The sequence below is a fragment of the Cherax quadricarinatus genome, unplaced genomic scaffold (genome assembly GCF_038502225.1).
Source record: "Cherax quadricarinatus isolate ZL_2023a unplaced genomic scaffold, ASM3850222v1 Contig41, whole genome shotgun sequence".
Classification (NCBI taxonomy): Eukaryota; Metazoa; Arthropoda; class Malacostraca; order Decapoda; family Parastacidae; genus Cherax; species Cherax quadricarinatus.
The window spans coordinates 370,484-394,100 of record NW_027195067.1 but is presented as its reverse complement, the minus strand read 5'-3'; the positions used below and the strand labels follow the sequence as shown (position 1 = coordinate 394,100).

The 23,617-nt window shown below is 39.0% G+C and overlaps 1 protein-coding gene across 1 annotated transcript in view; it reads left to right on the top strand.

Moving 5' to 3' along the window:
- Positions 1-23,617, top strand: part of LOC128700451 (protein white-like) — a gene marked incomplete at its 5' end in the record, with an annotated part of 120,085 nt that overhangs the window by 87,659 nt on the left and 8,809 nt on the right. The window contains 2 exons of the mRNA XM_070079913.1: positions 7,779-8,007; positions 17,226-17,331. Coding sequence (XP_069936014.1) covers positions 7,779-8,007; positions 17,226-17,331 — 335 coding nt within the window. The remainder of the gene's footprint in view (positions 1-7,778; positions 8,008-17,225; positions 17,332-23,617) is intronic.

The window sequence follows — 23,617 nt, the reverse complement described above, 5'->3', positions numbered from 1 at the left end:
TTTCAAGACTACTCACATTATTGATAATGTGAGTAGTCACGAAAGCGCTTGGAATTTCTCTATTCTTTCAGAGTGGTTGTTTTGCATATTCTGAAATCGCCTGTTTACTGTGATCTTATTGCATATATATATATATATATATATATATATATATATATATATATATATATATATATATATATATATATATATATATATATATATATATATATATATATATATATATATATATATATATATATAGGGGATAAGTATGCTGAGTATACCTGGTAAAGTGTATGGTAGAGTTATTATTGAAAGAATTAAGAGTAAGACGGAGAATAGGATAGCAGATGAACAAGGAGGCTTTAGGAAAGGTAAGGGGTGTGTGGACCAGGTGTTTACAGTGAAACATATAAGGCAGGGTGGCCCGAGAAAGAAAAACTTTCACCATCATTCACTCCATCACTGTCTTGCCAGAAGGGTGCTTTACAGTACAGTTTTTAAACTGCAACATTAACACCCCTCCTTCAGAGTGCAGGCACTGTACATTTATTAAATAATTGCACCAACCACTCCAAAACTATATCCCCACCTGCTTTTAACATTTCTATCTTTATCCCATCAATCCCGGCTGCCTTACCCCCTTTCATTTTACATACTGCCTCACGAACTTCCCCCACACTCACAACTGGCTCTTCCTCACTCCTACAAGATGTTATTCCTCCTTGCCCTATACACGAAATCACAGCTTCCCTATCTTCATCAACATTTAACAATTCCTCAAAATATTCCCTACATCTTCCCAATACCTCTAACTCTCCATTTAATAACTCTCCTCTCCTATTTTCAACTGACAAATCCATTTGTTCTCTAGGCTTCATTAACTTGTTAATCTCACTCCAAAACTTTTTCTTATTTTCAACAAAATTTGTTGATAACATCTCACCCACTCTCTCATTTGCTCTCTTTTTACATTGCTTCACCACTCTCTTAACCTCTCTCTTTTTCTCCATATACTCTTACCTCCTTGCATCACTTCTACTTTATAAAAACTTCTCATATGCTAACTTTTTCTTCCTTACTACTCTCTTTACATCATCATTCCACCAATCGCTCCTCTTCCCTCCTGCACCCACTTTCCTGTAACCACAAACTTCTGCTGAACACTCTAACACTACATTTTTAATCCTACCCCATACCTCTTCGACCCCATTGCCTATGCTCTCATTAGCCCATCTATCCTCCAATAGCTGTTTATATCTTACCCTAACTGCCTCCTCTTTTAGCTTATAAACCTTCACCTCTCTCTTCCCTGATGCTTCTATTCTCCTTGTATCCCATCTACCTTTTACTCTCAGTGTAGCTACAACTAGAAAGTGATCTGATATATCTGTGGCCCCTCTATAAACATGTACATCCTGAAGTCTACTCAACAGTCTTTTATCTACCAATACATAATCCAACAAACTACTGTCATTTCGCCCTACATCATATCTTGTATACTTATTTATTCTCTTTTTCTTAAAATATGTATTACCTATAACTAAACCCCTTTCTATACAAAGTTCAATCAAAGGGCTCCCATTATCATTTACACCTGGCACTCCAAACTTACCTACCACACCCTCTCTAAAAGTTTCTCCTACTTTAGCATTCAGGTCCCCTACCACAATTACTCTCTCACTTGGTTCAAAGGCTCCTATACATTCACTTAACATCTCCCAAAATCTCTCTCTCTCCTCTGCATTCCTCTCTTCTCCAGGTGAATACACGCTTATTATGACCCACTTCTCGCATCCAACCTTTACTCTAATCCACATAATTCTTGTATTTACACATTCATATTCTCTTTTCTCCTTCCATAACTGATCATTTAACATTACTGCTACCCCTTCCTTTGCTCTAACTCTCTCAGATACTCCAGATTTAATCCCATTTATTTCCCCCCACTGAAACTCTCCTACCCCCTTCAGCTTTGTTTCGCTTAGAGCCAGGACATCCAACTTCTTTTCATTCATAACATCAGCAATCATCTGTTTCTTGTCATCCGCACTACATCCACGCACATTTAAGCATCCCAGTTTTATAAAGTTTTTCTTCTTCTCTTTTTTAGTAAATGTATACAGGAGAAGGGGTTACTAGCCCATATATATATATATATATATATATATATATATATATATATATATATATATATATATATATATATATATATATATATATATATATATATATATATATATATATATATATATATATATATATATATACATACATACATACATATATATATATATATATATATATATATATATATATATATATATATATATATATATATATATATATATATATTCAGGTAGTAGGTTGGTAGACAGCAACCACCCAGGGAGGTACTACCGTCCTGCCAAGTGAGTGTACAACGAAAGCCTGTAATTGTTTTACATGATGGGAGGATTGCTGGTGTCTTTTGTCTGTCTCATAAACATGCAAGATTTCAGGTATGTCTTGCTACTTCTACTTGCATTTAGGTCACACTACACATACATGTACAAGCATATATATACACACACACACCCCTCTGGGTTTTCTTCTATTTTCTTTCTAGTTCTTGTTCTTGTTTATTTCCTCTTACCTCCATGTGGAAGTGGAACAGAATTCTTCCTCCGTAAGCCATGCGTGTTGTAAGAGGCGACTAAAATGCCGGGAGCAAGGGGCTAGTAACCCCTTCTCCTGTATATATTACTAAATTTAAAAAGAGAAACTTAAGTTTTTTTCTTTTGGGCCACCCTGCCTCGGTGGGATACGGCTGGTACGTTGAAAGAAAAATGAAATATATATATATATATATATATATATATATATATATATATATATATATATATATATATATATATATATATATATATATATTTATGTATATATATATATATATATATATATATATATATATATATATATATATATATATATATATATATATATATATATATATATATATATCACCGTGGATGTTCAATATATTTATAGATGGGATTGTAAGAGAAGTGAATGCGAGGGTCTTTGCAAGAGGTGTGGAGTTAAAAGATAAAAAATGAAACACAAAGTGGGAGTTGTCACAGTTGCTCTTTGCTGATGACACTGTGCTTTTGGAAGATTCTGAAGAGAAGTTGCAGAGGCTGGTGGATGAATTTGGTTGGGTATGTAAAAGAAGCAAAATTAAAAGTAAATATAGGAAAGAGTAATGTGATGAGGGTAACAAAAATACTAGGTGACGAAAGATTGGATATCAGATTGGAGGGAGAGAGTATGGAGGAGGTGAATGTATTCAGATATTTGGGAGTGGACGTGTCAGTATACCCTGACACATTTTTAATTTCTTCAAGTTTTCCATATCTTAGAAGTTGAAATTTCTCCTCGCTGAACTTCATATTGTTTTGAGTGGCCCATTCAAAGATTTGGTTGATGTCCGCTTGGAGTCTCGCGGTGTCTTCAATGGAGGTCACTGCCATGGTGATCTGGGTGTCATCCGCAAAGGAAGACACAGAGCTATGGTTTACATATCTATGTCATAAATGAGGATGAGGAATAGAATGGGAGCTAGTACTGTGCCTTGTGAAACAGAGCTTTTTACCATGGCTGCCTCAGACTTTACTCTGTTTACTATTACTCTTTGTGTTCTATTTGTCAGGAAGTTGTAGATCCATCTACCAACTTTTCCCATTATTTCTTTATCCCACATTTTGTGTGCTATTACACCATGGTCACACTTGTCAAAAGCTTTTGCAAAATCTGTGTATACTACATCTGTATTTTGTTTATCCTCTACAGCATCCAGGACCTTGTCATAGTGGTCCAGTAGCTGAGGCAGGCAGGAGCGACCTGTTCTAAACCCATGTTGCCTTGGGTTGGTGGGTATCTAGGTGGTTGGCTATCTTGCTTCTTAGAACCCTCTAAGAAGATATGGGATGTTAGTGCTATCGTCCTATTGGTTCTTTGCTATTGCTTTACTGCCACCTTTATGGAGTGGGGCTATGTCTGTTGTTTTTAGTGTGTGCGGGATGACCCCTGTGTCCATGCTCCCTCTCCATAAAATGCTGAAGGTGCACGATAGGGACTTCTTGCAATTCTTGATGAACACGGAGTTCCACGAGTCTGGACCTGGGGCAGAGTGCATGGGCATGTCATTAATTGTCTCTTCAAAGTCTTGTGGAGTTAGAATAATATCTGAGATTTTTGGGATGATCAAATTTTGGGTTTCGTTCATAAAGAATTCATTTGGATTGTCGACCCTTAGAGTGGGCAGTGGCTCGCTGAACACTGAGTCATACTGGGACTTTAGTATCTCACTCATTTCTTGACTATCATCTGTGTATGTCCCATCCCACCTAAGCATAACAGAAGAAGTATTTTTTTTTAATTTCCTTTATAGCTTTTAGTTCTTCCTGTGATTCTTGTCTCCTCTAAGATTTCTTCAGCTTAAGTTCGATATTTGCAATTTCATTGACTAGTGCCTCCCTTAGTATTTCAGACATATTGACCCCACTCAGTAGCTCTGTGACTCTTTGCCTTCATCTATATAGGGAACGTCTCTCTTTTTCTAGTTTACATCTTCTCTTTCTTTTTCTTAATGGAATGTGTCTTGAGCAGATCTCAAGAGCCGCAGAATTAATTTTTTTCAAGGCAAATGTTCAGATCTGTGATGTTTAGTTTATCTTCCCAACTTGTTGCATTTAGGACATGATTTACTTGATCCCATTGTATGTTTTTGTTATTGAAATTGAATTTCGTGAAGAGACCTTTATGACTGTTCACATTTTGCTGGTCTGGAGCCCTGTGCATACATGTCTGTACCTCTATTATGTTGTGATCTGAGTGAATTGTCTTTGATACAGTTATATTACGTATCAGATCGTCGTTATTAGTGAAGTTAAGGTCCAGCATATTTTCTAGTATTGTAGGCTCTAGTATTTGCTGGTTTAAGGTGAATTTGTTGCAGAGATTTGATAGTTCGTGTGTATGTGAATTTTTATCTGAGCTGCCTCCTGGGGTGATCTCTGCTAAAATATTGTTTGCTATACTCCTCCATTTTAGGTGTTTCAGGTTGAAATCTCCTAGCAGTAAGATGTTTGGGGCAGAAGTTGGGAGATTTTCTAAACAGTGGTCAATTTTCTCAAGTTGCTCCTGGAATTGCTGGGAAGTTGCATCTGGAAGCTTGTATACTACCACAATGACAAGGTTTTGGTTTTAGATCTTTACTGCCAAAACTTCAACTGCATCATTTGAGGTGTTTAGCAGTTCTGCGCAAATGAGCGACTCTGTGACGTACAGGCCAACCTCCCTTGTTGCCAGTTTAGTCTGTCTCAACGGAATAGGTTATAACCTGGGATCCATATTTCGTTGTCGTAATGATCCTTTATGTGGGTCTCTGTGAATGCTTCAAACATTGCATTTGACTCTGCAAGCAGTCCCTTGATAGAAGGAATTTTGTTGTTTTTTGACGGCTTTAGACCCTGCATGTTTGCAAAGACAAATGTCGTATTGGTGGAATTTAGGGGAGTTTTATTTGCTGGCTCTGGGGTAGAGGCCAATGTTCGTGCCTCTGCTCCAGAAGTGTTTTCAGGTGGAGAGGTTGAGGCTCCTCTCTTTTGTTTCCCATAGTCAGGCTGGCCTGTATCTTCTAGTCCCCTTTAGATGATGTGCCTGGCAGGATGCATTGTAGCATTTTCTTTCATGGATTGATGAGTGACACATTTCTGTGTGAAATAAGTTGCAAGAAGAGAAGTTGCACTCTCCTGTTGTCATGTGGGTGCGGCATTTTTTTTGGATGGTCAAAGGTGCGTGTCCCACCTGTTTTACCAGATATACCGTGCCTGCAGATACCCAAGGCATAGTATTTACATAGATTGTACTTCTGTGTGCTAGGATTTATTGTAGCTGCGTTCACTGCTGGTGCATTTATTTTTCCTGTTTTCTCAATATCTTTTACCCTTGTATGGACATCAGTGCTTCCATCTCCAGCAGTATCTCTATTTTTAACCTCTGTGGTCTGAATAACGTTGTCTTCAGTTAACGCATCTTGTGAAAGAAAGAGTTTATCTGAGAACTCACAAAGGGCAATGTACCAGAGAATAGTCGAACCATAATATGTATAATATGGCATCTGCTTCAAATGTTACAGCAAAGAAGAAGCAACGTCTAAAGCAGCAGTCTACACTACACACGTTCAATTTACACATCTTAAAACTTAAAATTAAGCTGAACTTTTGCTAATGTCGTCACTTCATTCAAAACAGATGCTATACTAAGATGTGTTTACCATTATTTCCCAAATTTTTATTCTTTCACCCACTTATGATACAACACTGGATCAAACCTTATTCTTGGCGAACAGGAAATCAACTCGTGTGAATGAGTTCAACAAGGTGAGCCATTCGCGCCTCTCTTGTTTCTTGCCAGCCATCAAGTTCTTAGATGAAAGTATCTTGACAGTCTTCCTGTTATGAGATATTATAAAAAATTAAGAGCACGTCTCCTACCTGGAGTTTACCTGGAGAGAGTTCGGGGGGTCAACTCCCCCGCGGCCCGGTCTGTGACCAGGCCTCCTGGTGGATCAGAGCCTGATCAACCAGGCTGTTACTGCTGACTGCACACAATCCAACGTACGAGCCACAGCCCGGCTGGTCAGGTACCGACTTTAGGCGCTTGTCCAGTGCCTGCTGGAAGACTGTCAGGGGTCTATTGGTAATCCCCCTTATGTATGCTGGGAGGCAGTTGAACAGTCTTGGGCCCCTGACACTTATTGTATTGTCTCTTAACGTGCTTTTCATTGGGGGGATGTTACATCGTCTGACAAGTCTTTTGCTTTCATTGTGAGTGATTTTCGTGTGCAAGTTCTGTACTAGTCCCTGTAGGATTTTCCAGGAACATGTTACCAGGTACTGGTAACATGTTCTCAACCTCTTCCAGAGTGACTATCATTAACTAATTCTCTCTCCTACACCTTAATACTTATTTAACTTTTTTATACGTGTGTAAGTACTCCATCGGTGCATAACAGATGTCTGTTTCCAGTCCAAGATGGTTGCTAAAACTCTGTTCCAAATCACCTAACATGTCATCTAGCATGTGGTCTAATATCACCTAACATATCATCTAGCATGTGGTCTAATATCACATAACATGTCATCTAGCATGTGGTCTAATATCACCTAACATATCATCTAGCATGTGGTCTAATATCACCTAACATATCATCTAGCATGTGGTCTAATATCACCTAACTTGTCATCTAATATATGATCCAGTATCACCTTATATGCCAATGTCACCTGTTACCTAATATCACACAACTAATATCACACAACTAATATCACACATCTAATATCACACAACTAATATCACACATCTAATATCACACAACTAATATCACACAACTAATATCACACAACTAATATCACACAACTAATATCACACAACTAATATCACACAACAAATATCACACATCTAATATCACACAACAAATATCACACAACTAATATCACACAACAAATATCACACAACAAATATCACACATCTAATATCACACAACTAATATCACACAACTAATATCACACAACTAATATCACACAACTAATATCACACAACTAATATCACAACTAATATCACAAAACTAATATCACACAACTAATATCACAACTAATATCACAAAACTAATATCACACAACTAATATCACACAACTAATATCACACAACTAATATCACACAACTAATATCACACAACTATTCACTTACAGACGTTCTGTGCCCAGTTGCCAATTTTCCTGCGCGAGCACTTTAACGGAATGTATCGCACTGATGTCTACTTCCTGTCCAAGATGCTGGCTGAGACGCCCTTCCACTTAAGTTATCCCTTCGTCTTCGTGGCTATCGTTTACAACATGGTGGGTCTCACCAGTGACTACAGTAACTTCTTTGTCTGTGCCGCTATCGTTGTTCTGGTGGCAAACTGCGCTATCTCTTTCGGTAAGTTTGCTTGAAGGCGGGAGGGGGGGGGATGGAAGGGGTAAAGTTAAGGTGGGTGAGAGCTAAACCCTTTAGGATTATACAGTGTCTGAGAATAATGACAAATCATACTTAATATAAATAATAATAGTTACCTAATAATAATTATAACGTAATTATTATTATTATTATTATTATTATTATTATTATTATTATTATTATTATTATTATTATTATTATTATTATTATTGCAATTGTTTTAGTAATATATGTAATTATAATTACTTACATTATAACATTTGTGAGAGAGCACTAAACCCATAGGTTATACAACAGAGAAAGAACTGGAGGTAATAAAGTCTTATCCAGAGAAGATGGCATCTCCAGTTCCTTGACTCGAGAGCCTTTGGCCAATAATCAAGGCACAAACCGTGAAGGGTATTAACCCGGAGTACATATTTTTTCCTCACATATCACCAGGGTCAATAATTTCCCCATATACTTCCAGAATAAATGATATCCCAAAATTCTTTTTGTGAGCCTAAAAAGTACATAATTTCTTCTTTTAATATTAGCAGGGAACATATTTACTTTTTCTTTTCTCCATGGTATTTTATTCTTCCTTATGTACCTCCCTCAGGTCTAATTTCTTCGTACATTCCTCAGTGACATAATTTTCTTCCTGCACTTCAAGAGTACAGAATTTTCCTGTACTTCAAGAGTACAGAATTTTCCTGTACTTCAGAAGTACAGAATTTTCCTGTACTTCAGAAGTACAGAATTTTCCTGTACTTCAGAAGTACAGAATTTTCCTGTACTTCAGAAGTACAGAATTTTCCTGTACTTCAGAAGTACAGAATTTTCCTGTACTTCAGAAGTACAGAATTTTCCTGTACTTCAGAAGACAGAATTTTCCTGTAGAAGTACAGAATTTTCCTGTACTTCAGAAGTACAGAATTTTCCTGTACTTCAGAAGTACAGAATTTTCCTGTACTTCAGAAGTACAGAATTTTCCTGTACTTCAGAAGTACAGAATTTTCCTGTACTTCAGAAGTACAGAATTTTCCTGTACTTCAGAAGTACAGAATTTTCCTGTACTTCAGAATTTTCCTGTACTTCAGAAGTACAGAATTTTCCTGTACTTCAGAAGTACAGAATTTTCCTGTACTTCAGAAGTACAGAATTTTCCTGTACTTCAGAAGTACAGAATTTTCCTGTACTTCAGAAGTACAGAATTTCATGTTTATATTTATTTACTCAAATTAATTTTAGAGGCTAAGAGTTGTTATTGTGCTTCAGCTTAGTTCAAAAGCCAGCCAGTTCTAAGGTACATTATCAACCCCCGGGTTGCGACCTACAACAGTCGACTAACATCCAGGTACCTACTTACTCTTAGGTAAACAGGGGTAGCAGGTGTAAGGAAACACACCCAACGTTTCCACCTGTCAGGGATCGAACCGCGGGCACTCAGTATGTGAGACGAGTGCGCTGCCAACCAAGCCTCGGGATTTCATTATTTATCTCCAGGAATTATAATTGTCTATTTAGGTATATACTGGATAGATAATTTTCTACTTATGAACATCCAGGGCTCATAGTTTCTTATTCTTTAAGTCTTGGGTACATAATATAATCCATTTGTACCTCCTGGGTGCATAATTTCGTCTTTTGTAAGCCCATGGTACATACTTTCTATGTTTTGCTCCCAAAGTTCAATGTTTCATCTTCAAGTTCCTCAAAAATGCATATTTTATATGTACATCACAGGTACATAATTGCTTCTTTATTTCCCTCCATGGTACATAATTGCTTCTTTATTTCCCTCCATTGTACATAATTGCTTCTTTATTTCCCTCCATGGTACATTTAATATTTCCCTCCATGTACATCAGAGGTACATAATTGCTTCTTTATTTCCCTCCATGGTACATAATTGCTTCTTTATTTCCCTCCATGGTACATAATTGCTTCTTTATTTCCCTCCATGGTACATAATTGCTTCTTTATTTCCCTCCATGGTACATAATTGCTTCTTTATTTCCCTCCATGGTACATAATTTCTTCTTTATTTCCCTCCATGGTACATAATTGCTTCTTTATTTCCCTCCATGGTACATAATTGCTTCTTTATTTCCCTCAATGGTACATAATTGCTTCTTTATTTCCCTCCATGGTACATAATTGCTTCTTTATTTCCCTCCATGGTACATAATTGTGGTACATAATTGCTTCTTTATTTCCCTCCATGTTACATAATTGCTTCTTTAATGGTACATTTGCTTCTTTATTTCCCTCCATGGTACATAATTGCTTCTTTATTTCCCTCCATGGTACATAATTGCTTCTTTATTTCCCTCCATGTTACATAATTGCTTCTTTATTTCCCTCCATGGTACATAATTGCTTCTTTATTTCCCTCCATGGTACATAATTGCTTCTTTATTACCCTCCATGGTAAATAATTGCTTCTTTATTTCCCTCCATGGTACATAATTGCTTCTTTATTTCCCTCCATGGTACATAATTGCTTCTTTATTTCCCTCCATGGTACATAATTGCTTCTTTATTTCCCTCCATGGTACATAATTGCTTCTTTATTTCCCTCCATGGTACATAATTGCTTCTTTATTTCCCTCCATGGTACATAATTGCTTCTTTATTTCCCTCCATGGTACATAATTGCTTCTTTATTTCCCTCCATGGTACATAATTGCTTCTTTATTTCCCTCCATGGTACATAATTGCTTCTTTATTTCCCTCCATGGTACATAATTGCTTCTTTATTTCCCTCCATGGTACATAATTGCTTCTTTATTTCCCTCCATGGTACATAATTGCTTCTTTATTTCCCTCCATGGTACATAATTGCTTCTTTATTTCCCTCCATGGTACATAATTGCTTCTTTATTTCCCTCCATGGTACATAATTGCTTCTTTATTTCCCTCCATGGTACATAATTGCTTCTTTATTTCCCTCCATGGTACATAATTGCTTCTTTATTTCCCTCCATGGTACATAATTGCTTCTTTATTTCCCTCCATGGTACATAATTGCTTCTTTATTTCCCTCCATGGTACATAATTGCTTCTTTATTTCCCTCCATGGTACATAATTGCTTCTTTATTTCCCTCCATGGTGCATAATTGCTTCTTTATTTCCCTCCATGGTACATAATTGCTTCTTTATTTCCCTCCATGGTACATAATTGCTTCTTTATTTCCCTCCATGGTACATAATTGCTTCTTTATTTCCCTCCATGGTACATAATTGCTTCTTTATTTCCCTCCATGGTACATAATTGCTTCTTTATTTCCCTCCATGGTACATAATTGCTTCTTTATTTCCCTCCATGGTACATAATTGCTTCTTTATTTCCCTCCATGGTACATAATTGCTTCTTTATTTCCCTCCATGGTACATAATTGCTTCTTTATTTCCCTCCATGGTACATAATTGCTTCTTTATTTCCCTCCATGGTACATAATTGCTTCTTTATTTCCCTCCATGGTACATAATTGCTTCTTTATTTCCCTCCATGGTACATAATTGCTTCTTTATTTCCCTCCATGGTACATAATTGCTTCTTTATTTCCCTCCATGGTACATAATTGCTTCTTTATTTCCCTCCATGGTGCATAATTGCTTCTTTATTTCCCTCCATGGTACATAATTGCTTCTTTATTTCCCTCCATGGTACATAATTGCTTCTTTATTTCCCTCCATGGTACATAATTGCTTCTTTATTTCCCTCCATGGTACATAATTGCTTCTTTATTTCCCTCCATGGTGCATAATTGCTTCTTTATTTCCCTCCATGGTACATAATTGCTTCTTTATTTCCCTCCATGGTACATAATTGCTTCTTTATTTCCCTCCATGGTACATAATTGCTTCTTTATTTCCCTCCATGGTACATAATTGCTTCTTTATTTCCCTCCATGGTACATAATTGCTTCTTTATTTCCCTCCATGGTACATAATTGCTTCTTTATTTCCCTACATGGTACATAATTGCTTCTTTATTTCCCTCCATGGTACATAATTGCTTCTTTATTTCCCTCCATGGTACATAATTGCTTCTTTATTTCCCTCCATGGTACATAATTGCTTCTTTATTTCCCTCCATGGTACATAATTGCTTCTTTATTTCCCTCCATGGTACATAATTGCTTCTTTATTTCCCTCCATGGTACATAATTGCTTCTTTATTTCCCTCCATGGTACATAATTGCTTGAGACACCTAAAATGGAGGAATATAGCAAACAATATTTTAGCAGAGATCACCCGGGAGGCTGCAGCTCAGTTGAAGATTCACACACTCACGCACATAGTAGAGTCAACAAGACTAAAAAATACGCTGGAACTCATCTTCACTAACAATGACGATCTGATAAATAATATAACTGTGAAAGACAATACACTCAGATCACAACATAACGAAGGTGCAGACACGTATGCACAGGGCTCCTGGCTAGCAAAATGTACTCACCTAATTGCTCACCTAATTGTGGTTGCAGGGGTCGAGACTCAGCTCCTGGCCCCGCCTCTTCACCGACCGCTACTAGGTCCTCTCTCCCCTTGCTCCATGAGCTTTATCATACCTCGTCTCAAAACTATGTATAGTTCCTGCCTCCACTATATCGCTTGCCAGACTATTCCACTTCCTAACTACTCTATGACTGAAGAAATACTTCCTAACATCCCTTTGACTCATCTGAGTATTCAGCTTCAAATTGTGACCCCTTGTTTCTGAGTCCCATCTCTGGAACATCCTATCTCTGTCCACCTTGTCTATTCCACGCAGTATTTTGTATGTCGTTATCATGTCTCCCCTGATCCTTCTGTCTTCCAGTGTTGTCAGACCGATTTCCCTTAACCTTTCTTCATAGGACATTCCCCTTAGCTCTGGAACTAGCCTTGTTGCAAACATTTGCACTTTCTCTAATTTCTTGACATGTTTGACCAGGTGTGGGTTCCAAACTGGTGCTGCGTACTCCAGTATGGGCCTGACGTACACAGTGTATAAAGTCTTGAACGATTTCTTACTGAGGTATCGGAACGCATTTCTCAGGTTTGCCAAGCGCCCATATGCCGCAGCAGTTATCAGGTTAATGTGTGCCTCTGGCGATGTACTCGGTATTATACTCACTCCTAGGTCTTTCTCCTTGAGTGAGGTTTGCAGCCTTTGGCCTCCTAGCCTATACTCTGTCTGCGGTCTTCTTTGCCCTCCTCCGATCTTCATGACTTTGCATTTGGCGGGGTCAAATTCTAGGAGCCAGTTGCTGGACCACTCATCCAGCCTGTCGAGGTCTCTTTGTAGACCTGTCTGGTCCGCGTCTGATTTAATTCTCCTCATTAACTTCACGTCATCTGCAAACCGGGACACTTCTGAGTCTATCCCTACCGTCATGTCTTTCACATATATCAAGAATAGCACTGGTCCCAGGACTGACCCCTATGGGACCCCGCTCGTCACTGGCACCCACTGTGATACCTCATCACGGACCATGACTCGCTGTTGCCTCCCTGTTAGGTATTCTCTGATCCATTGCAGTGCCCTTCCTGTTATACGTGCCTGTTCCTCTAGCTTCTGTTCTAATCTCTTGTGAGGAACTGTGTCGAAGGCCTTTTTGCAGTCCAAGAAAATGCAATCAACCCATACCTCCCTCCAATTTCTTACTTCAGTGAGCAGTCATGAAGGTCTCTTCACGAAATTCAATTTCAATAACAAAAACATACAATGGGATCAAGTAAACCATGACCTAAATGAAACAAGCTGGGAAGATAAACTAAACAACACGGATCCGAACATTTGCCATGAAAAAATTAATTCTGTGGTTCTTGAGATCTGCTCAAGACACATTCCATTAAGAAAATGAAAGAGAAGATGTAAACTAGGAAGAGAGAGACGTTCCCTATACAGACGAAGGCGAATAGTTGCAGAGTTGCTGAGTGAGGCCAATATATCTAAAAGACGTAGGGAGGCACTAGTCAATGAAATTGCAAATATCGAACTTAAGCTGAAGGAATCTTATAGGAGACACGAATCACTGGAAGAATTAAAAGCCATAAAGGAAACTCAAAAAAAAAAAAACTTCTCTTATACCAAATCTAAGGGAAAGACAACATCCAGTATTGGGCCGCTGCTTAGGCAGGATGGGACATCCACAGATGACAGCCAAAAAATGAGTGAGATACTAAAGTTCCAATATGACTCAGTGTTCAGCGAGCCACTGCTTCGACCAAGGGTCGACAATCCAAATGAATTCTTTATGAACGAAACCCAAAACTTGGTCATTCCAAAAATCTTGGGTATAATTCTAACTCCACAAGACTCTGAAGAGGCAATTGATGACAAGCCCATGTACTCTGCCCCAGGCCTAGACTCGTGGAACTCCATGTTCATCAAGAATTACAAGAAGCCCCTATAGCGTGCCTTCAGCATTTTATGGAGAGGGAGCATGGACACAGGGGTCATCCGACACACACTAAAAACCAAAGACATAGCCCCACTTCACAAAGGTGGCAGTAAAGCAATTGCAAAGAACTACAGACGGAATATCAAAATGGTATACAATACCGACAGGTTGGTAGGTAAGACACATAGGCAACATTTAGGCAACTTTATTCCGAAACATTTCGCCTATACAGTAGGCTTCTTCAGTCGAGTACAGAAAGTAGGCAGGAGCAGTGAATTAAGACTTCATTGCTCCTGCCTACTTTCTGTACCGGACTGAAGAAGACTACTGTGTAGGCGAAACGTTTCGGAATAAAGTTGCCTAAATGTTGCCTATGTGTCTTACCTACCAACCTGTCGGTATTGTATACCATTTTGATATTCACTCTGTCAGACACTGCAACACAATGGCATCTTGGTACAGAAGAGAAAACACCTTGGACAACTTTTTCAAGTGAGAATTGTTTGATCTGAGAGGGACATGATCTCTCAGTGGCTACATTCTCACTACTACTACTCTGCACCTCTCCTACCGACAGCATTTAAGTCTCAACACTGTCGCTTGATCATCAGTTAGCTCCAGACTTTGAAACAGAATTTCTCCAGGCTGAGGGACTGACAACCTCAAGTCTACGACTTTAAAGGTTATGGACTGATTACGTCGTCTTCACTGCTCCTGCCTACTTTCTGTTCTCGACTGAAGAAGCCTACTGTGTAGGCGAAACGTTTCGGAATAAAGATGCCTAAATGTTGCCTATGTGTCTTACCTACCAACTACAGACCGATAGCACTAACATCCCATATCATAAAAATCTTTGAGAGGGTTCTAAGAAGCAAGGTAGCCAACCACCTAGATACACAACCCAGGGCAACACGGGTTTAGAGCAGGTCGCTCCTGCCTGTCCCAACTACTGGACCACTATGACACGGTCCTGGATGCTGTAGAGAATAAACAAAATACAGATGTAGTATACACACACTTTGCAAAAGCTTTCGACAAGTGTGACCATGGTGTAATAGCGCACAAAATGCATGATAAAAGAATAACGGGAAAAGTTGGTAGATGGATCTACAACTTCCTGACAAATAGAACACAAAGAGTTATATTAAACAGTAAAGTCTGAGGCAGCCATGGTAAAAAGCTCTGTTCCACAAGGCATAGTACTCATTTCCATTCTATACCTCATCCTCATTTCTGACATAGACAGAGATGTAAGCCATAGTTCCGTGTCTTCCTTTGCGAATGACTCCTGGATCACCATGGCAGTGACCTCCATCGAAGACACCGCTAGACTCCAAGCGGACATCAATCAGATCTTTGAATGGGCCACTCAAAACAATATGAAGTTCAGCGAGGAGAAATTTCAACTACTGAGATATGGAAAACTTGAAGAAATTTAAAATGTGTCAAGTTATGAAACAAATTCTAACCATACAATAGAGCGGAAAAGTAATGTGAAGGACCTGGGAGTGATAATGTCAGGGGATCTCGCCTTCAAAGACCACAACAACGTATCTACCTCATCCACTAGGAAAATGATAGGGTGGATAATGAGAACCTTCAAAACTAGGGACACCAAGCCCATGATGATTCTCTTCAAATCGCTTGTGCTCTCTAGGCTGGAATACTGCTGTACACTAACGGCCCCCGTCAAGGCTGGCGACGTTGCAGACCTGGAGAGTGTACAAAGAACTTTCACGGTACACATCAGTACGATAATGCACCTAAACTACTGAGAACGGTTGAAGGTCCTTGATGTGTATTCCCTGGAACGCCGACGAGAGAGATACATGATAATATACACTGGGAATTTCGTTGAGGGATTGATACCAAACCTACACACGAGAATCACTCCATATGAAAACAAAAGACTCGGCAGGAGATGCAATATTCCCCCGTTGAAAAGCAGCTGCGCCACGAGTACACTGAGAGACAACACAGTAAGTCTCTGGGGCCCAAGACTGTTCAGTTGCCTCCCAGCATACACACAGGGGATTACCAATAGACCCCTGGCTGTCTTCAAGAAGGCACTGGACAGGAACCTAAAGTCAGTACCTGACCATCCGGGCTGTGGTTCATACGTCAGCTTGCGTGTGGCCAGCAGTAACAGCCTGGTTGATCAGACTCTGATCCACCATGAGGTCTGGTCTCAGACCGGGCCGCGGGGGGCGTTGACCTCCGAAGCCCACTCCAGGTAAACTCCAGGTAAGGTACATAATTGCTTCTTCATTTACCTCCAAGGTACATAATTGCTGCTTCATTTACTTAAAAGGTACATAATTGCTGCTTCATTTACCTACAGGGTTCACAATTTCTTTCTAAAGAAACAATAATGCTTTCATGTAACCGAAAGGATACATAATTATTTCTTTCCAATGTACATAATTTCTTTTTTTTTAATTTCCTCTAGGTTACATAAACTATTGGTCTGTGTTCCACCAGGGTTCATAATTGGTCTTTATGCTCCTCCAGGGTACATAATATTGCTATTTTGTTGGAGCATGGTTCCAAATTCGGTCATATTTTCTAAAAGAGTACATGAAGAATAAGCAAATTAGTTTGATGTTTCTTCTGGGAACCTAATTTGCTCTGATGCTCCAACAATGTATCTAACATAAGTTTATGTTTCTTCAGAGTTCGTCATTTGGACTTGGAACAAAAAGTTTCTAATTTTAGCTTTATGCATCAATAGATTATATATTTTTTTTTGTTCCAAGAGAGCATCTAACTCGTTCACATATCCCAACGTAGTACCTAATTTGGTTTTATGTTCCTCCAGGGTACATGATATCTTGCATGGCCAAGAATCTAAGTGTGGCACTAGCAATATCAGCTCCGTTTATCATACCCCTGATGTTATTCGGCGGATTCTTCCTAAACAGTGGGTGAGTAGGCCTTTCTATCTGTCCTGTCTGAAGAAGAGTATAGTGGGACAGCAGACCTACCTGGCTCTCTTAGGTATGGTAAGTGAATAGTCCAAACTGGGTCTCTCAGGTTCAGATAGAGGTGAATAGGCCTACCTGGCTTTCTCTTGGTGAGGACGGTGAGTAGGTATACATGTCCTGGTGGTAATAATAGGGTGAGATGGCCTTCCACATGTGAGTGGGATAATCTGACTAGTGGTAAGTATTTGGGTAAGGAGGCCTACTTAGGTATCTGAAGGCGAGTATAGTAGGTGAGTAGGCCTAACTGAATATGCTGCCAGTAAGTATAGAAAGAAGGCTACCTGGTTCTCTATGAGTTAGAAAGAGTAGGTCTAATTGACTCACTCATGGGTGAGTATAGGCCTACCTGAGGGATATTCAGTAGAAATTATTAGCTCATTTGATGTAAACATATGTCACCCTGGCTCCTCAGGTGGATATAGGCCTACCTACTTTTGTGAGCAAAGAGTAGGTTCAGTTCCATGGATTAAAAGCCTTTCACTGTCGTCAACGTACGCTCTCTAAGCGTTTTTAATTAAAATAATAATAACAAAATTAGATAATATAATAATTTTTTGCATAATTATCGCTATTCTTATTAATACTGTTGTTGTGAGGGAAAAGTTCAAAAGATAGGAGTAGCAAGGGAGTATATAGTAACAATAGTTACATTGCCGGCTGCTTGTTAAGGTAGGGTAAGTCAAGCTCCCGCTATCCCTTCCCCTCCTTCTTCCCCCCCACACCCAAAAGGTGACGTGTGGGGCTCCGGTCCAAACAGTAATCACTAGACTCACAACTCCCAGCACTACTGTAAGTACATGCCTGCCTTGTATTCTAGTGGATTTATAGGTTGAAAGCTTCACTTTTGACCAATAATAAACTTAGTCCTTTCAGTCTTGCTCTAAGTTGACTGTTGTAATAATCACCACATCTTTTAGGTATTGTACTTATCATGGAGAGTGATTTCTTAAGCAGTGGGTAACCTGTCTATCTTTCCAGCTTGGATGGCAGAGAGGGTCACCTGCCAATCAACAAGTAGAATTGATGGAGATGGACTAACGTCCTGAGACTTCCCCTTTTTGGATTTAATTACCTGTGCACCTGTATGAAGTAGCAGGATATAACCCCTCATCATTGCAGTGGAAAAAAACCTGCTTTCCTATCATCTAGACTGAGTATTCACGGATAGACTCTGTGAAGAACTAGCCGGTGGGTTGTCATCAACACCTGCGACCCCCCCCCATCATCGGCAACGGCTACGATTTCAACAACAAGTAGTGTCACCAACACCAGACACCCAAGTTTTAAATTAGCATTGAATTCAGTTATCATTTATATTTTTCATTTTTCATTTTCTTTAATGTAGGATTAATATTTCATATTTAAGTGTTTTATATTTTATATTTTCTAAATAATAAAGTGTTTATGTTTGTCAGTTTTCATTCTTTTTCTATACATTAATTTTCCTGAGGAGGAGCCAGCCTTAGTAATACTGTCTGAAGTTGTTACAGAGCTGAGCAAGCCTTCACAAGTGGCGACCTTGCCAGGATCAACTCTACTGAGTCAAGATTCAATTCCATCTCGAATCTACCATTGGAACTTCAATGCCGCATACCACAGACGGTTACCACCAGCCATTAGTAATCATTCTCTATGGTAGGACTACAGTACAGGTATTTAAAAGATTTGGTGATTGTTATAGTCTCAATTTATTGTAAGTCAAGTCAGGCAGGATATAATATTTAATTCTGCCACTTTTTTGTTCAAGCTTGAAACACTTTGGAGGATTAGACTCTAGGGACCCGAGATTTTCCAGTGACAATTTGTTTCATTGAGCTCTTTATTTTATCAAGGGAACTGTCATAGGACACTCTTGATTTGTTCATGAGAAGATTGGATGGTCAAGTGACCCCATTCTACTTACTGTTTGCTCGGAGCCTGCACAGAACCCTTCGTTTTAATTAATACATATTGTTTAATTGAAGCAGGGATCGAGCCCTCAGGTTTATTTACAGTTTGAGCAAAGCAGAAATTGATCCCTCCGTTTTCTTCAATACCCGTTTCATTTCCCCTGATAGTTTAAGTTATTCTTGCAAGTATGGATGAATACCAGTTTTGGATGAATGCTGGAAGTAAGTTAGGAATAACAGGGAAAAATTTAGAATCTTTCATTAGTGCTAAGATCCAGGAAAGACTTGAAAGAGAGAGAATTGAGAGAGAAGAGAGACAGTTAGAAAGGGAAAGAGATGAAGAAAAGGAGAGAGAGAGAATCGAAAGAGATGAGAAAAAGGAGAAAGAGAACCTTGAAAGACAGGAGAAAAAGGAGAGAGAGAGAGAATTGAGAGAGAAATCCAAGAAAGACAGTTAGAAAGAGAAAGAGAAGACAAAAATGAGCGTGATAGACTTGATCATGAAGAAAGAGCTAGAGAACGTGAGGAACAAGCTAAAATATGTGAGGAACAGGTTAAATTAAGAGAATTTGAGGAAAGAGCAATGGATAGAGAAGTTGAGGAAAAAACTAGAGAACGTGAGGAAAAAGCTAGAGAACTTGAGTTAATAGAGAGAGAAAAGGATCGCGAGCTCGAAAAATCTCGCCTTGAATTAGAGAATAAAAAGTTAACTTTGACACAACAACAATTAGAGGAAGGAGTAATGGAACATCATGCAGCTAGTGCACATATTCCAACACCTAATTTACCTCCCTTCACAGAGGGGGAAGACATAACTTCATACATTATCAGGTTTGAAAATACCGTTAGCCTCTGTGAATGGCCTGCTGGCACCTGGGCTACCAGGTTAGGAATATTATTTTCTGGTACCGCTTTGAATATCTATGCAACTTTGTCGCAGGATATTATATGTAATTATAACCTACTGAAGAAGGCAATCCTTAAAGAATATCAAAAAACCACTAATTCTTACAGAAAAGATTTCAGGTATGCCACCTTACAGCCTGGCCAGAACTTTCAGCAGTTACAGGTAACACTCTTTCGTTTGTTCGACTTTTGGATAGAGAGTTCAGGAATTGATCACAGTTATGAATCTCTTAGAGACTTCATGGTTGCTGACCAGTTCCTGACAGCTCTTCCTCAACAGATACAGCAGCTGAGGCTGCTGACCTGTATGCTGAGGCTCACAATTCCTATAAAGACCTAAAGGGATCGAACCCTAAGGGCAAGGGTTCATCAGACCTTAAGAAATCAAAGCCTCTAGTGGAAAGTAAAATGACTTCTTTTGTTCCTGTTTGTCATTTGTGTGGTGTTAAGGGACATAAACGTCCAGATTGTCCTTCTAAGAAGGTCCAGAAAGTTGGAAGATGTTTTAAGGACTGCAGTGACCAAGCACCCTTCTGTTCAGGAACAGTTAATGGACTTAATGTATCTACCATTTTACGAGACACTGGATGCACATGTATAGTCATTTCTGATAAGCAGTTCCCTAACCTTAAAGAAACTCATTCCTCTGCTATACTTTCAGACTACTTGGGCCGTACAGGCACTTTTCCTACCATCCGTTGTTACATTAGGTCAAAATGGTTCACAGGTTGGTCTGAAGCCGTACTAGCTCCCATCACTTCTTGCTCCATGCTAATAGGTAATGTAAAAGGTGCCATTCTTCCTTCTGAGATTGACCTTTCATCACCAAGGATGGACATAAGTGTTTCAGATCCTCTTCCTGTAAAGTCAGAGAAGCCCCTCGAAAGTTCAGATGAGACAATGTCTCGTGAGATTCATGTGGGATTAAAAACCATTGATGCTACTCTCGAAAGCAAGGTAGTAGGATCACCGGTTCACTCGTTAGATGAAAGTGAGGATATCGCCTCCGATACCATAAATGTCTTGACAAGGGCTCAGACCAAAGCCCAGGTTTCTCCAACTGTCCATCCTTTGATTTTCCCTGACTTTAAGCCTTTAGATATATCGAAGGACTCCTTTGTCAATTTACAAGGTAATTGCCCTTCTCTTCAGAATTGCCATAATGCCGCTAAACAAAATCAAAGTTATCTAAAGGAAAAACTTTTCATATAAATTTGAATATATAAAAGGTATCTTGTACAAGTCAGTATTCAAATTAAATTCAGATGAGATAGACTATTCCATCTTAGTTGTTCCAAGTCAATGCAGAGAGACTGTTCTTAAAATGGCTCATGACCTGCCAGTGGCCGGACATTTCTCGCATCGTAAAACCTTAAATAAAATTAGGGAAATCTATTTTTGGCCAAAAATGTCCTCAGATGTCACTACCTATTGTAGATCATGTAAAGTTTGCCAACTGTCATCCTCCCGAGGTAACAGGCGAGTGATTATGGTCAAAATGCCAATCTTTACGGTACCCTTTGAAAGAGTAGCTACTGACATCGTTGGTCCTTTATCTCCACTTTCATCTGGGGGACATAGATATATATTAACATTAGTAGATTATGCTTCGAGTTTCCCTGAAGCCGTTCCCTTAAAGACCATAACTACTACAGAGGTGGCTGAAGCCCTTTTGTCCATCTTCTCCAGAGTGGGCATCCCTAGAGAAATTTTGTCTGACTGTGGGACACAATTCACATCTGACTTAATGCAACATCTATACCAACTTCTGGGAGTGAAGCCTCTCTTCACCACACCCTATCATCCCAGCTGTAATGGGAGGATTGAGCGCCAGCATTCGATTCTCAAGTCCATTTTAAGGAAACTTTGCTCCCTTAAACCTAAGGAGTGGCATCGTTACCTACCCTGTGCTTTGTTTACCATGAGGGAAGTTCTCAGTGACTCTTTGGGGTTTTCACCTTTTGAACTTCTCTATGGTAGACAGGCCAGAGGTCCATTGTCCATCCTTCATGACTTATGGACTAATGAGGAGGTAAATGCTGAGGTTCAGTCTTCTTACCAGTTTCTCCTTGACCTTAGATCCAAACTTAAGGAGACCTCTGACATAGTTTCGAAAAACCTAAGCTTGTCAATGGACCAGTACAAAAGCTATTTTGATTCCAAAAGTCAGAGGAGAAGTTTTAAAGTAGGGGATGAAGTTCTTGTACTTTTGCCTATAAAGTCAAATAAATTATTAGTAGCATGGAAAGGTCCATATAAAGTATTAAAAATTTGTGGGAAAGTTGACTACCTCATAGAAGTCAAGGGGAAACCTAAGCTTTATCATATCAATATCCTTAAGAAATATTACTGAAGAAATTCGGTCAACTGCCTTAATAACTTTGACTTAGTTTTTTCACACAAACTTGATAAGACAACTGAAGAATGTAAGGTGTGTGTAATTGACACCTCTAACTTAGACTATGATGAAGAACTACATGACTTGGTGACTCTTGACCACTCGGACGCAACCAACATTAATATTAATGAATCATTGGATGACCATAAGAGACATGAAATACTTCAATGTGTGAGTAACTTTTCAGACTTCTTTACTGATATTCCAGGTGTTACCTCCACGTTAGTCCACAGGATTGACTTAGTGACGGACAATCCTATCAAACGGAAATTATACCCAGTTCCAGTTCACCTTAGGGATGCATTTGACCGAGAGGTAGACAAATTATTAAAACTAAAGATCATTGAACCTTCAGTATCTTCATATTGTTCACCAGTAGTCATGATTAAGAAGGAGGATAATTCTTATAGACTTACTATTGATTTCAGAGGCCTTAATGCTATAACTCGGTGGGATGCTGAGCCTATGCCCTTAATAGATAGCGATCTACACAAATTAATTGACTCTTCCTTCTTTTCAGAGATTGATATTGCGCAGGCATATCATCAAGTAATGTTAGATCCTTCTTCTAAGCAGTACACTGCTTTTCCTACACACCAAGGACTGATGCAATATAGAACTATGCCCTTCGGTTTGGTAACTGCCTGTGCTACCTACGTGAGACTGATGAGAAAGGTCTTGGGTAATATGCCAAATGTTTCAGTTTATTTTGATAACATTTACGTAATGACATCCACATGGGGCGAGCATATCCAAACATTAACATCAGTTTTATGTAGGTTACGCTCACATGGCCTCACTGCCAAGCCGAAGAAATGCTTCCTTGAGTATAACAAGATTAGATATCTTGGACTGATATTTTCTAATAACTCTCTGCAGCCTCTTCCCAGTAAGATCAAAGCTTTATTAGAATTTAAATTCCCAAAAACCAAGAAGCTCATGCTTAGCTTTCTTGGTTCTGTAAATTTTTATGCACGGTTTATCCCGAACCTTGCTGATCTTACAGGCATCTTATCCGACTTCCTTAAAAAGT